Source organism: Bombus terrestris, chromosome 14 (genome assembly GCF_910591885.1).
Source record: "Bombus terrestris chromosome 14, iyBomTerr1.2, whole genome shotgun sequence".
Lineage (NCBI taxonomy): Eukaryota > Metazoa > Arthropoda > Insecta > Hymenoptera > Apidae > Bombus > Bombus terrestris.
In genome coordinates, this window is record NC_063282.1 from 389,683 (window position 1) to 402,236 (window position 12,554).

Genomic DNA, 12,554 nt, shown 5'->3' on the forward strand with positions numbered 1-12,554 from the left:
CGCAAGTTGTTGGTTATCGCACATTCGAATAGAAATTAGTAGCGTAGTTTTTACTTACCGATTTAGATGTGACGTAGATAAATTATTTACGATAAAATTCGACGAATCAATGAAAACTTTCGAAAGCACGTTGATTTCTTACTATGATCGTAACAATAACCATTATTTATACAATTTTCTAAACACTTTGAAAAACCGCTAATGTCGACCGCGAATGGGATGCAACTGATGAACTTTCGAAGGAATTGTAAATCCCGAAAGCTGATTGGTTCACGTGAATTACGCGCGAATATTGATATTACTACTCGAGTTTGTTCTATTTATACAATATGAAACACGAATGATATGTAACATGACAAATATAATTGAAGATAATCTTTCGAGCAACAAGATATTTTAAGAGAATAGAAATGTACAGAGATATATATATATATATATATACATATATATATATATACATATATGTATATGTATATATAGATACTTACATGACGCTAAATACTACGTGAGTTGTATAAACGTCACGTGATATTTATGGCGGTTTATATAAAGCTATGCGCAAACAGTACGTGGCGGCACCGCGGGGCGAACCAACGACTGTCGGTTTTTTTGGCGAGATCAAAGATGCCTCGCAGCTCTTCCTTACTTAACGTTAGTTGGTTGGCTCGCGTGGGGTCTACGTCAGGGTACGAGGCAACTCGAGCGAAACGGCTATCGGAACGGTGAAACAGCCTCGCAAGCTCTGTAGTCTGTACATAGCTTAAAGAATACAAATGCAAATATTTTGAAAGTATACGACAATTGGCTTTATTCTGACGCGAATTCGTCAATTAACGAAAGAAAATTAAATACGAGTTTTGAGTTACATGAGTTTCGTAAATGTACACATTCCTCTATATAAGATATAAGATCGACATTCGATAATAAAACATAGTCGGACAAAATATCGCAACGAAATAGCAACGTTTATTGTTTATTTACGTCTTTTTGCTGCAGTACATATTGCGTATTAATTCTGTCAATCCTGAGTTTGTTTCATCTATAGGACAGTATTCTATATGTAATGGACTAGTGCATGTCGTCTTATCGCAGACTTTTGTGATTGAAGATCTTTTGGAAAAAGAAAGACGTACAAAAAAAGAGTTAAACTACATATGCTTAACACGGGCTGGAAGTATTTTCAAATCTCATTTATTAACAGACGTATGAAGCAATCTACTATTGATCGTTCTCATATAAAATATATTCTCCACTACTAGTAAGGTTAGCATATTAAGTATATCGGCGATTCAGAGAATATTTTGTTCCTTATCCTTTTTTTTTACTCCAACGATTTCCTTCTCGCGGAAGAACGCAAGAAAATCCACGGTCGAGGAAATTCCATAGAATGAAAGGTACATCTGTGCGTGCAACAAGTATCAAATTAACACGATAACAGAATTAATAGCCATGTCTGCCTTTCATTTCATTTGGTCGCACTCAAATGAATACCGTACAAAGCGAAGTAGCAGTAGCAGTAGCAGTGATAGTAGTAGTGATAGTAGTAGTTGTAGTAGTAGTAGTAGTAGTAGTAGTAGTAGTAGTAGTAGTAGTAGTAGTAGTAGTAGTAGTAGTAGTAGTAGTAGTAGTAGTAGTAGTAGTAGTAATAGTAGTAGTAGTAGTAGTAGTAGCAGCAGCAGCGGTAGTAGTAGTAGTAACAATAATGATAAAAAAAAAAAAAATAATAATAATAATGTTAATAATATCAAATACCAGAACGACCTCTCTCTCCCTTCGCGCAGAGAAAGGAAAAATTCCTACAATTTGATTTTCAATTATACGCCAATTCGGTTATTAACGCCACGCGTGAAAGAGTGTATCGCTCTTTACATCGCGACGATTTCCCACGACAGACATAGTATATGCCCGTATGCTTAATCATTTACGTCTAATTGTTTGAAGCAATTAAAGCATGTGTTCGGTTCTAGCATGTATCAAGTTTGATTGCGATGCGCGCTGACATTGAAATTCTTACGACGATTCTTTTTTTAGTTACAACGAAATATACTTTGCTCTAGCTTTTCGCGTTTCTTTTTTTCTTTTCTTCCCTCTTATTACAGCATCGAGTAATAAAAGCAAAGGTACACAGGACGAACGAGCGAGTTAAGCGTATGGAGTAAATTATATATAGCCTGATATCATCGTCGTGATGCAAACAGAGTGGCAAGGATCTCGATAATGTGTCATAATATATTTATATCTACGTATCGTACACGCATTAGTAAATATAATATAAATCCTGTTGTCGATAATAATGCTCAAAAACTTAACAAAACAAGCTTTCCTCTTTTTCTCTTCTTTATAAACGATCGCGACACCACGCAGTGTCCAGCAGTGCCAAGGTCCACGTGTACTCAGCACGACCAACGCTGCAGGCAGTGACGATGAGCTAGCTAATCCGTATTAATTATTACATTAGATTCTATCATTATTTAATAATATGTATGCGTGTGTGTACATACATACATACATACATACATACATACATACATATGTATATACACACACGCGCGCGCGCGCGCGCGCGCGCCCACGCACGCACGATCCGCACACACCAGGTCAAACCCTAAATCGTTTGTTTCTTTTTTTTTCCCCTTTTTCCTTTTTTTTCATTTTTTAAATAATTACGACAAATGACAAATGAATTACGAAAAGGATATCGATAGACGCAACGTTAAAATATTCATGTTAGATAAATCGGTAATCGCACTAAATCCTACACATATGTAACCTTCCATACGTTTCTTCCCTCGAAAATCCGTCCAGGGAATATCGTAAAATGTAAAACGTCGGTAACAATTTCCCGTGAACGAGAAAACTATTCACCCTGCCTGTAATGAAACCGCAAACGGTAAAGACGATTCGCGTCCGTACAATTCGTTTTGCGATTAGCGCAATTTATGAAAATAGACGTGATACATTCTTAGACGATGTCGATGTCGATACATGTATCGATTCACGAAAATGTGGGTTCCACGTGTTCCACGCGCGACAATGTCGCGAAACGAGCACGAAGATTATAAATAATTCGATTTCTTTTTCCGTTTTGCATCGTAATAACGAATGAGAAACTTTCACTGTACGTTTTACGCAACATTAGCAAATACAGGAGCTCTCTAGCGCTACTTGCAGACTACAATCGCTTCAACGACGACAGCTTTTCCCTTTCCTTTTTACAAGACGATCAAAGACGATCCTCGAACAAATTTCGTCCCGACGACACCAAAGGCACCGAGTAAAAAAAATAGTCTGACTTGATTATTGATCGATGATTGGATTCGAAACCAATTGCTCTTCTGTCGCGCAATAACGCTTTTGGCACTATTTGGCCACCTATTGGAAAATCAATACACATTACCGCGTGCCTTGCATCATATCATGGGAATTAGGTGCGAGACACGTCCGCCTACCTCCTAATCTCGAGAAGGCTTATGCGTCAACTTAATTTACGCATAATATTTGTGTCTTTGGAGAAGATTATCAAATTTAGTTAATGCAGTGTCTGTTCCTTTTCTTCGTTTTGATACTTGGATCATTCAGTTTCAATTTCATCGTGAAATTATTCCATTACTTGAACCCACTAGTAAGTAAGAAAAGACGAAAGGTGATACGTATATATTTATATATAATTTTATCCTTATATATAAATAAAACAAAAACGACAATGGCACAGAATATTACTAAACTCGTTATGTTAGCTTTGATTTAGCATTCGTTTAATTATATTGGCAACGTGACGAATAGTTTAAATATTAACGTTAGTTTCGAATATCATTCACCTAATCATCGCTAATCTAGTTTTGCTGATTTCGTCGCATATAATCTCTCATTCACTCTATCGCATTCTCTCTGTTTCTCTCGCAGACTCTGTCTGCTCAAATATCGTTCCTGTTATTTTCTCGAAAAACTTTCGACCATCTCGTCTGCATCCCCCTTGTGTCATTGTGCGTCCTTGGAAATCTGACTAGCACATGGATTTTTAACAAATATGTTCATGGTTTGTTTTTCAACATCTCGATCTACACGACGCATGTAAGAGAGCTGCTCCCGTGACAATCGTATTATGCACACATGCAAATTATTAAGAAATACGATATTCGCGCGAGCCTTCCCTATGTCGTTAATGCTGAAATGCGAAGAAAATATTTTATATGAAATTTATTCACTCTCACTGTTCATACAGAACCGATATCAAACATAGCGCCTATTCTCAGTTTGAACTTTTTAATCGTGATACTTTTGAGTCTTCACCATTCTCCTAACTTGTCGATTGCAAGGTGCAATATTGTTAGCGATGTTTGTAAATCGGCGAACAAGCGTATAACGTATTTTTATACAATGTCTTTCGGTATCGATATAATTGGCATTCACGTATATTCCGCTTACAAAGTATATATGAGTCTCTCTCTCTCTCTCTCTCTCTCTCTCTCTCTCTCGGCAGTGATGTCGCACTGTCTTCTCATACTTTCACTCACGTCATATCGACGATATTTAGGTCATTGGCATCACATTCCTGTCGAACAACCGTAATCAACTCTACGGGATGCACAACAATACACTGAGATACATACGTATATATATATATACAATATCCTAACGAGATATCGCGAACAGAATTCAAAGTATATAAAATCGCAAAGTGGACAAGAGGCACGATACTATGTTTTTCGAGATTGATAAGATACGAGGAGGTGCAGGCTTTTATTAAAGCTTCTCCTGTTGCTTTTTCCTTTCTTTTTCCCTTCTTTCCATTTTCCCATTTTCCCATTTTTCCATTTTTTCTTAAAATAAGAAACAACGCTACAACTTAATATCAGGATCTAACGTATCGATAAAAAATACATGTATTATGACTCAAAGAACCTTATGTCTAAAGCGATTCTGTCTTTGAAACAGGCATAGATTTTCGGTAAACGAAACAATACGCGTAAACAACTTGCATACTACCTGTCTTTGTGCAACATCACTGTCAGGAGTTCAGTGTATGCCGTTAATACACCTTGCCGTGAAATCATGCAGATCAGTCTATCATATTGAAAAACATCGACATGTAAACATCGTTTTACTGCTCGATCGTGGCCATCACGGATTGGATTTACTGAGGAAGCTAACCAGCATTCGTTCGTGCCTTGCACTCAAACGGGCAAATCTCTTAAGTATCGCGATCCTAAGCGTCGCGGAGTTTGATGTTAGTTAATTTTTACTATTGCTACGTGGGCTTGCCGGTTGACTGTTTGCTTGTTGCGCGCGTTGTATGTAAATGTTCAAAAGCTTCAGTTTGCTGGTATACAAGCAGCTGAGATGAGGTTTCAATAATTCTTCGCCAACTGCCAAATGTATCGCTACCATACAAAACACAGCGCTTTTACGTACCGCGCTTTCATTATCATCGTACGCCTGTTCAGAAACGTAATAATTAACATTGTACGTTAGAACGAAGATGTATTCATCATATATGTACGATATATTATGTCAGCTTACTTTGATGAGACCGGGCATGACTTTCGACAAATGAGGTTCTATCGCATCGCGACCCCAATGTTCCACAACCTTGTGAAGCATCTTTATCGCGCCCATATTCAGGGGATATGGTTCGGTAGTTATTATAGTCGATACTAGGTGAATCACTTGTTCTGGCTTTAGAATCATCGCTATCGTTGCAGCACATTTTTCCGCCATCCAGAGAACCTGCCAAGAGGAACAGTATTAACAATAGTCTATACATATATCACGAAACTAATTCACAGACTTACCGGAGATCTTGAATTGCTACTAGTGGAAGAATCTTGTTTCTGGTCGTCTAATTTATACGCGTTAATTACTTTTAAAACCAGCAATTCAGGATAGACGGAAAAACTGTCGACAAGTTCTGGACATTTAAGCATATCGATTAAAGTTTGAAGTACTTCCACTTGCATTTTCTTGCTATCGTTAGTCAAACTATCTAACAACGTTTTGAGCAGCTTTCTAGAAAACCAAGACGTATAATCAGTGTTTTCGTAATCGTAGTAGTAACGAAGAATAGCCGAGTTAATAAATATCACAATACATACTTAAAATTCTGTTTAATATACAAAGCATCTCCTTCGCGAACATACAATTGAAATTCTTGTAGAGCTGATACTTTTTCTTCGGTTTGTGTCATCTTGGATTGCAACGTTTTAATCATATTATCTAAAACTTCTGGCCTTTTTATCGAGTCGGGTGATGATCCTGCGCGGATTTATTAACATTTGTTAAACGAAGATGAGATACGCGAGTCGATGAATAACCGTCCTATATAAATAATTGTACACGTACCATGGGTTTTGTAACCATTATTTTCCTGAGGTAGGATAAGATCCCCGGCGATCGTATCGCTTGAACCATTAACTGTAATATTAGTCACAGATCGTCCCCTTTGCGTGGGCGAAGAAACAGAAGACGAACGACCCTAATAGACAAAAGAAAAGAAGAAGAAATAAAGAAAAGAGAAGAAAGAAAAGAGTAGAAAGAAATGAGAGGAAAGGGAAGAAAAGAAAAGTAAAGAAAAGAGAAACGAACGGCATGCTGGCACATCTTCTCACGACATAGTATACTTTTAACCACAGTATATCGGCTATTTAATTACCGAGTTGCATAATGTAAGTCCTTCCATCTTTTCCTCGACATCGGCCATATTGCTGATTCCACTGTCTTTGCTGGTAGTCGCTCTTTCTAAACGTTCGAAACCATAATTTTGTATCTCCGCTGTCGTACGCCTTAAAGATCTGCGGGAAGCGCTTAAAGATTAAAATGACTAACGATAAGGCGATTTATCGAATTAAGGCCGTCACTTACTTATAAACTTCCTCCAAGTTTTCATCCGCATTGTCAATGTCACCTTTACCTTTCGAACGAGCTGGTGAGCTCTGCGCCCTAGGAGGCGGAGTTCCAGGGGACGCTGGATTACTCGAACCCGACGATTTCCTCAAGTGATTTTGCACTAAAGGCAGTGCCGCCTCCTACAAAATACATGTAGTACGTGTATAATAATATAATGGCCTTACAATGGTATACATCTGTGTATATGGCATACACCGCCTGATATAATAATACCTGATAATACTTGGGTAATTCGGACAATATCATAGTGACTTTCGGAGGATTCAAATTATACAACGATATAACAGCATTTTGTGCGTGCCTTCTAACATCTTGGCTTTTAACATCGTTCGACCAGTCGAGTAACCTTGCGAGCGCTGTACCAGCAGAGTTAATAAGAGCAGACGGTTCTGCCGTTTCTGCTATTTGCGTGATAAACACGAGTGTGGCTATTTTTACACGAGAATTTGGCGTTTGCGTTGGATCCGTCAGATACCTCATTACAGCCGGCAAAAGCTGCTCTCCGGGGAAGCATTCCCTACGAGTTGCAAGAGATGTAAACAATTGTGTAAAATAACGAAACGGGCATTCGTATTAGCTTGGACATTGTGCCGTATTCGGTCTCACCTAACGACCTCGAGCGTTTTGTGTATCTTCGCTTGTATCGATCCAAGTAAGTCGGTGCCTAATTTATTCAAAAGTCGAGCACACAAAACATAAAGCCAGTCACCGAGATCTTCGCTATGAGTAGCTACTAATTCATTCAGCGTGTCCAAAAATAAACTGAATACTTTCGTGTGAGAATCCATGAACATTTTCGTAAAGATGTCCGTTACTTTGCGCAATTCCGTTGCTGTAAGCGTATTTCCATTTGAAAGAAAATGTTGCAATCCGACCAAACCTTCTTTCCTATCGCCCCAATGTTTATGCGCGCAATTCTCTATGATTTCCTTGATATCCTGCAAGTTAAAGAGTTATTTATCGCGATAATACGTATTCTAAACATCAACGTGTAAAGTAATTAGCGGGTGAAAAGTAGTAAAATTCAGAGTAAACACTTGGTTGGAAAGTTTGGTATTTTCGATAGGGTCCTATATTTCCTCTTTTGACAGAAGAGTATACAACAGTAGAGGTGTATCAGGTGGTAGTACGCATATAGTGGAATATGTATGAATAATAAATGGAAACGAATATTAAATTTAACAAACCTTTGGGATAGATTGATCCCACATATCACGATACAGTCTTTGTTGAGAGCCACTCCATGAGAACGACTAATGGGTAGAAGATGGACGATGGACAGATATGGAGAACAGAACGGCGCATCGCGTTAGTCCAAACCAAACAAATAGGCCGCAACAAAACCAAAAGAAAAAACCATACATGCGTTATCTACAATGTTGGGATGCTGGAAGCCTGTTTTTCAAGCTTGTGGACTAATTTTACAACTGACCGTCGTCAAATCCAGGAAGATGGGATATATATCGAAATACGAATACGCGAATTCACCGGCAGATGAAAATATCTCGAGTAATTCTGTATTTTAGGCAAAATAATAGACAACGCTTATATATAGACGAGCACGCAGCATGATATTCGTGAACTTGCGTATGATCGAAGGCAGATATGGTTAAAGCATCTTCATATCACGTAATAAATGATGAAATAAATGAAATAAAAGTAAGACTGCAAGCGCCTGTTTTTATTACATATCGATTAGAAAAGCGTTATTTAAATAAACATAAGATAAGAAAGCGTCGTGATAGAGTAAATTTATGAATCATATATATATATATATATATATGATTTTATATATATATATTAAAAGCTACTGCACAAGTGACGTTTTTTATAATGTACATCATTGGTGAAATTGATGTATTCTGTATTGCATATTGTCTGTCACTCTATACGATATACTATACTATCTATAATAGTATCGGTACGGTATATCGGATGAAACGATGGTTATTCTGTCTTGTCAGTATAGAATCTATCGCACTGCGTCTACTTACATCGTTTGGTCGCCTAAAGCTGTCCATACTTCGTTCAGAGCATATGCTGCTGGTTTCACTGTCATCGCTGTGATCGCCCTTTCCTCTTGGTGTTCTTGGATAATTGTCAATATTTTCGAAGGTAAGCGCGTCCGCCAACGCTGATTCCGCCTCGCGCGACTGCTGCAGCATCTTTTGTGCCATAACTGGTCTGGATTGAGGCCTGTCCGTCGGAGACATGTGTAAACTTCTTCCCCTATATATTTGGTTTCGCATATGTTTAAATATATATGTCGAAGGTCGTTTAGACGAAAGAGCGATACGAAGGTAAATATGCCATCATACCGTATTTTGCTGGCGAAACTTCTATCCATTCCAAATCTTTGCGGGCTTGGTTCGCGACTGTTACCGGTACTTCTGATTCCGTGACCGGATAACCGTCTAGGTCTTGCAATCAACGATTCTCCTTCGCGATTGTACGTTGCGTAACTGAGTCTCGAGGACGGTGATCCCGATCTGCTGCTAGCTGTTACGTACAACGTATGAAAATATAATGTATTAGATGGTGTTGATCGTAAAAACAGAATAACAATTATTGGGTATAATTATTATTTCGTATTTTTTTTTTTTTTTTTTTTTTTGTACTTACGCTGAGATTGCGAGACTCCGGATACTCTGGTCCTTGTTCTTGCGGTTCTTTCTGGACTAGCAACGGCGGTTGTGTCCGGTGATTTGCTAGGTCGTGCTAAACGAAGAGGAGATGGTGGAATAGATGGAACTCGTTTAAAGCATACGATAACAGCTAGAATGAAAATTGATTGCCGATGAGACTACTCACGAAGGGACGCTTTCTGTCTGCTCATATTCGCGTACATCATTCTCGCTTTAGCTCTTTGCGCGGCTTGCAAATCAATAGCGCTAGTAGATCTAACGCCCGGAGTTGCACGATCTGAAGACAAGTTGAAAGAAAGATTAGGAAAATGGGGAGTAGGTATGCAGGAGATTAACGCACGATACGCATTAGGTAGAAGAGTGCACATTCTAAGACGCAGTGATGTTTTAAAGCATCGAACGAGAAGGTAAGAATTACAATGACTATCAGTGGGTCTTTGGAGAACTGGAATACCAGACTGACGATAAGACCGTGGCAAGGACGGAGTTCGTCTGAGCGGGCCATGGGGTTGACCCGAAGACTGATGCAAATTTTCCGTACTACCTTCATACGTTTAATGCAAAGGAGAGTCACAAAAGCAGCATGAAAAAAAGTGAGAAGTAGTTTATATACCGCACTGTATGGTTACTTGGGTCTCTGCATTTATCGTACATCTATTACGCCAGTCCCTATTTCTATTCGAAATATCGTTTTATAACAACGAGGCAAAGATAAGAAGATATACCTGTGGCGCTGATTACTGGTCTGGATGTTCGAGGACTAACGCTGGCCGATCTCGTCACTACGTTCAGACTGTTGATGCTGCCGCTATTGCTAAGGGACATCAACGAGCGTTTATACGCAGTGTCGAGACTGTTGAGCAATGCCTCTGCTTGTTCCGGAAAATGATCTTTGAATGCCCAATATGACCTGGAAATATTGGAAATGTAACCGGTATTTTGTTTAAAAGCGGAGCGAACACGAACAGAAGCAACGAAGAATATTTACTTCCTAGCAAAGGCTCTTGCTTCCGAATCCGAGTCGGCGATACCTTTCTTGATCGTATCTTGTAAGATGGTCAAGTGTTTCTGTAATATTTGAGTAGGCCATATTTGTAAAATTAGATTTAGATATTCGCACGATGCTCGACGTATGTCTTTGCTCTTGTGACTTAAACAGGATGTGATAATTGGCACGAAACGACTATAATGCGTATTCTGAAGAATAAACCTCACGGCTACGGCCCCAGCTGTTGCCACAACCTGAATGTACAAAATTGTCCATGTAAGTTTTTCTCCGCGTTATCATCGCGCGCGCAAACACACGCACACGCACACGCACACGCACACGCACACGCACACACACACTCACTCTCCGTTTGATTTTAACGGTGTATCGGCGTTAAATAATTACGTGTCTCACCTTGGCACTATTTTGTATGAGGTTCATTAAGGTGAGTAAGACTGCTTCTCCAAAACTAGCGAATTTATTTTTTAACTGTTGACTAAGAAACGCCAAGGTAATGCACGCCTCCCTTACCACCTGCGACCTAAGATCCGTGCAAGCAACTTCGAAAGATCTTTGCACGCTTTTCAAGTTTTCTAAAAAGTTTTCGTAATTCGTACCACCGGCTATAACGATTGCTCTTAATTTTTTCATCTGTAAGATAATTAAGTTTATGCCATGTGCCGCTAGTTTAGACTGTTTAACGTTAGAACGATATTATCTCGGCACATACACTCTCTGTCCTTTGTTTCCAATCTTTTTTATCGTCACCGACATTTTCTCTTATGATTTTCATCTGCTCTTCGAGATCTTTTGCGGAAAACAGATTTACAGATGGCACATCTTCGAACGCTGTAAGGAAAGTTTCCTCGTCGACGGCACCAGCTTGACCTAAATACAAATACAATACGCCCATGTTAAAATACGTATGTACTGATTTACTAATTTACTAATTTACGAGAAATTTACGAGATTTAATTTAATTTACTAATTTATACACCAGAATATACAAGTTTCGATAGTTGAGAAATCTGGCGCGGGTTTTTTGCAGCTTTGCTCGATCAACTAAAAATCTAAAAATCGAGTATGAATCTTATCCCGCTCCGATAAATCGCATATAAATTATCGATATTGTTGCTATGATAAAAGGTAAAACGATATTTATTTGTAGGTATATTTTTGTTTTACCTCGTGGTAGTGAATACTTTGTGACGGTTCAAAGCGCTGTTAACTCGGCAAATGAGAGCGAGGAAAAAGGCAGTGCATATAAACAGACAAGATGACAGATGTATATAGCCGACTACAAAATTTCGATACGCGTACGCGAACGAAAGGAGATGCGACAACATTGTATAAAGCGTAAGGCGTAAGGGGTTCGAGCGGTGATTAAAAGCGCATAGGTACAGCGAGACGAATACGCGTTAGCTGCAACGAATTTGAGATATTTCTGGTTAATCGCGGTGGCTGTTTGGGATTTAAAGAGGAAGAGAGAGGGAGAGAAAAGAGCTAAACTCGTCCAATATCGTCGAGAAATATGGAAAATTTGCGCGAAGAAACCATCATGGTATAGAAAATTAGTAATAGAAAATTAGTAAGTAATGCCAATAAAGTTTTAGATACCTGGTGTCGATTTTACTGACACGTTTCTTTTGACGGTTGTAGCCCTTGGAACCATGGAAGATGTATTACCAGGTTGAGCTGTCATGCAAGCGAATAATTAGCAGTCTCGACAACGAAACGTCGACAGTTTATCGACATTTTGTCGGCGCGTGGTTGCAGAAAATATCATTAATATCGCATGGTGAAATGCCGAGCGGCGACAGGAGAAAGCAAGAGTTGTAACGTTAGCACGCTTCGCACCTGTGCGTTGGTCGCAGGAGGAACACGTGCTTTCGTAACGTTAATCTTAAAGATCATCGCATTCATCTGGATTAACCCAAACAAACGTTTATCTTATACACACAGATAAAGCACTCGTAGCACACAAAGCGCTTTAATTTGCATGCTACAACTAACAGATT

The 12,554-nt window shown here is 38.9% G+C and overlaps 2 protein-coding genes and 1 long non-coding RNA gene across 8 annotated transcripts in view; 1 reads left to right on the plus strand and 2 right to left on the minus strand.

Moving 5' to 3' along the window:
- The window catches only part of LOC100649149 (facilitated trehalose transporter Tret1), a 35,374-nt gene extending 35,012 nt beyond the window's left edge, over positions 1-362 (minus strand). Inside the window, exon 1 of the mRNA XM_048411879.1 lies at positions 59-362. The gene's annotated coding sequence lies outside the window, so the exon portion shown is untranslated. The remainder of the gene's footprint in view (positions 1-58) is intronic.
- Positions 363-782: 420 nt separating this feature from the next.
- LOC100648690 (CLIP-associating protein 1-A) overlaps positions 783-12,554 on the minus strand; it is a 28,767-nt gene continuing 16,995 nt past the window's right edge. For 3 of the 6 annotated variants that reach the window (XM_048411864.1, XM_048411869.1, XM_048411868.1), the window contains 20 exons: positions 12,154-12,231; positions 11,267-11,424; positions 10,951-11,187; positions 10,537-10,790; positions 10,274-10,458; positions 9,967-10,092; positions 9,715-9,825; positions 9,526-9,621; positions 9,222-9,402; positions 8,898-9,132; positions 8,091-8,156; positions 7,510-7,841; positions 7,117-7,420; positions 6,859-7,022; positions 6,650-6,788; positions 6,340-6,472; positions 6,093-6,252; positions 5,793-6,006; positions 5,521-5,727; positions 783-5,436 (listed from right to left, as the gene is read on the minus strand). In XM_048411864.1, coding sequence (XP_048267821.1) covers positions 5,233-5,436; positions 5,521-5,727; positions 5,793-6,006; positions 6,093-6,252; positions 6,340-6,472; positions 6,650-6,788; positions 6,859-7,022; positions 7,117-7,420; positions 7,510-7,841; positions 8,091-8,156; positions 8,898-9,132; positions 9,222-9,402; positions 9,526-9,621; positions 9,715-9,825; positions 9,967-10,092; positions 10,274-10,458; positions 10,537-10,790; positions 10,951-11,187; positions 11,267-11,424; positions 12,154-12,231 — 3,584 coding nt within the window. In that variant the 3' untranslated portion in view covers positions 783-5,232. The remainder of the gene's footprint in view (positions 5,437-5,520; positions 5,728-5,792; positions 6,007-6,092; positions 6,253-6,339; positions 6,473-6,649; positions 6,789-6,858; positions 7,023-7,116; positions 7,421-7,509; positions 7,842-8,090; positions 8,157-8,897; positions 9,133-9,221; positions 9,403-9,525; positions 9,622-9,714; positions 9,826-9,966; positions 10,093-10,273; positions 10,459-10,536; positions 10,791-10,950; positions 11,188-11,266; positions 11,425-12,153; positions 12,232-12,554) is intronic. The other 3 variants (XM_048411866.1, XM_048411867.1, XM_048411865.1) reach the window with 3 other exon arrangements.
- LOC125386293 lies at positions 7,420-8,574 on the plus strand. The gene is made up of 2 exons (XR_007226305.1): positions 7,420-7,555; positions 8,102-8,574. It is a non-coding gene; the product is annotated as an uncharacterized LOC125386293 (long non-coding RNA).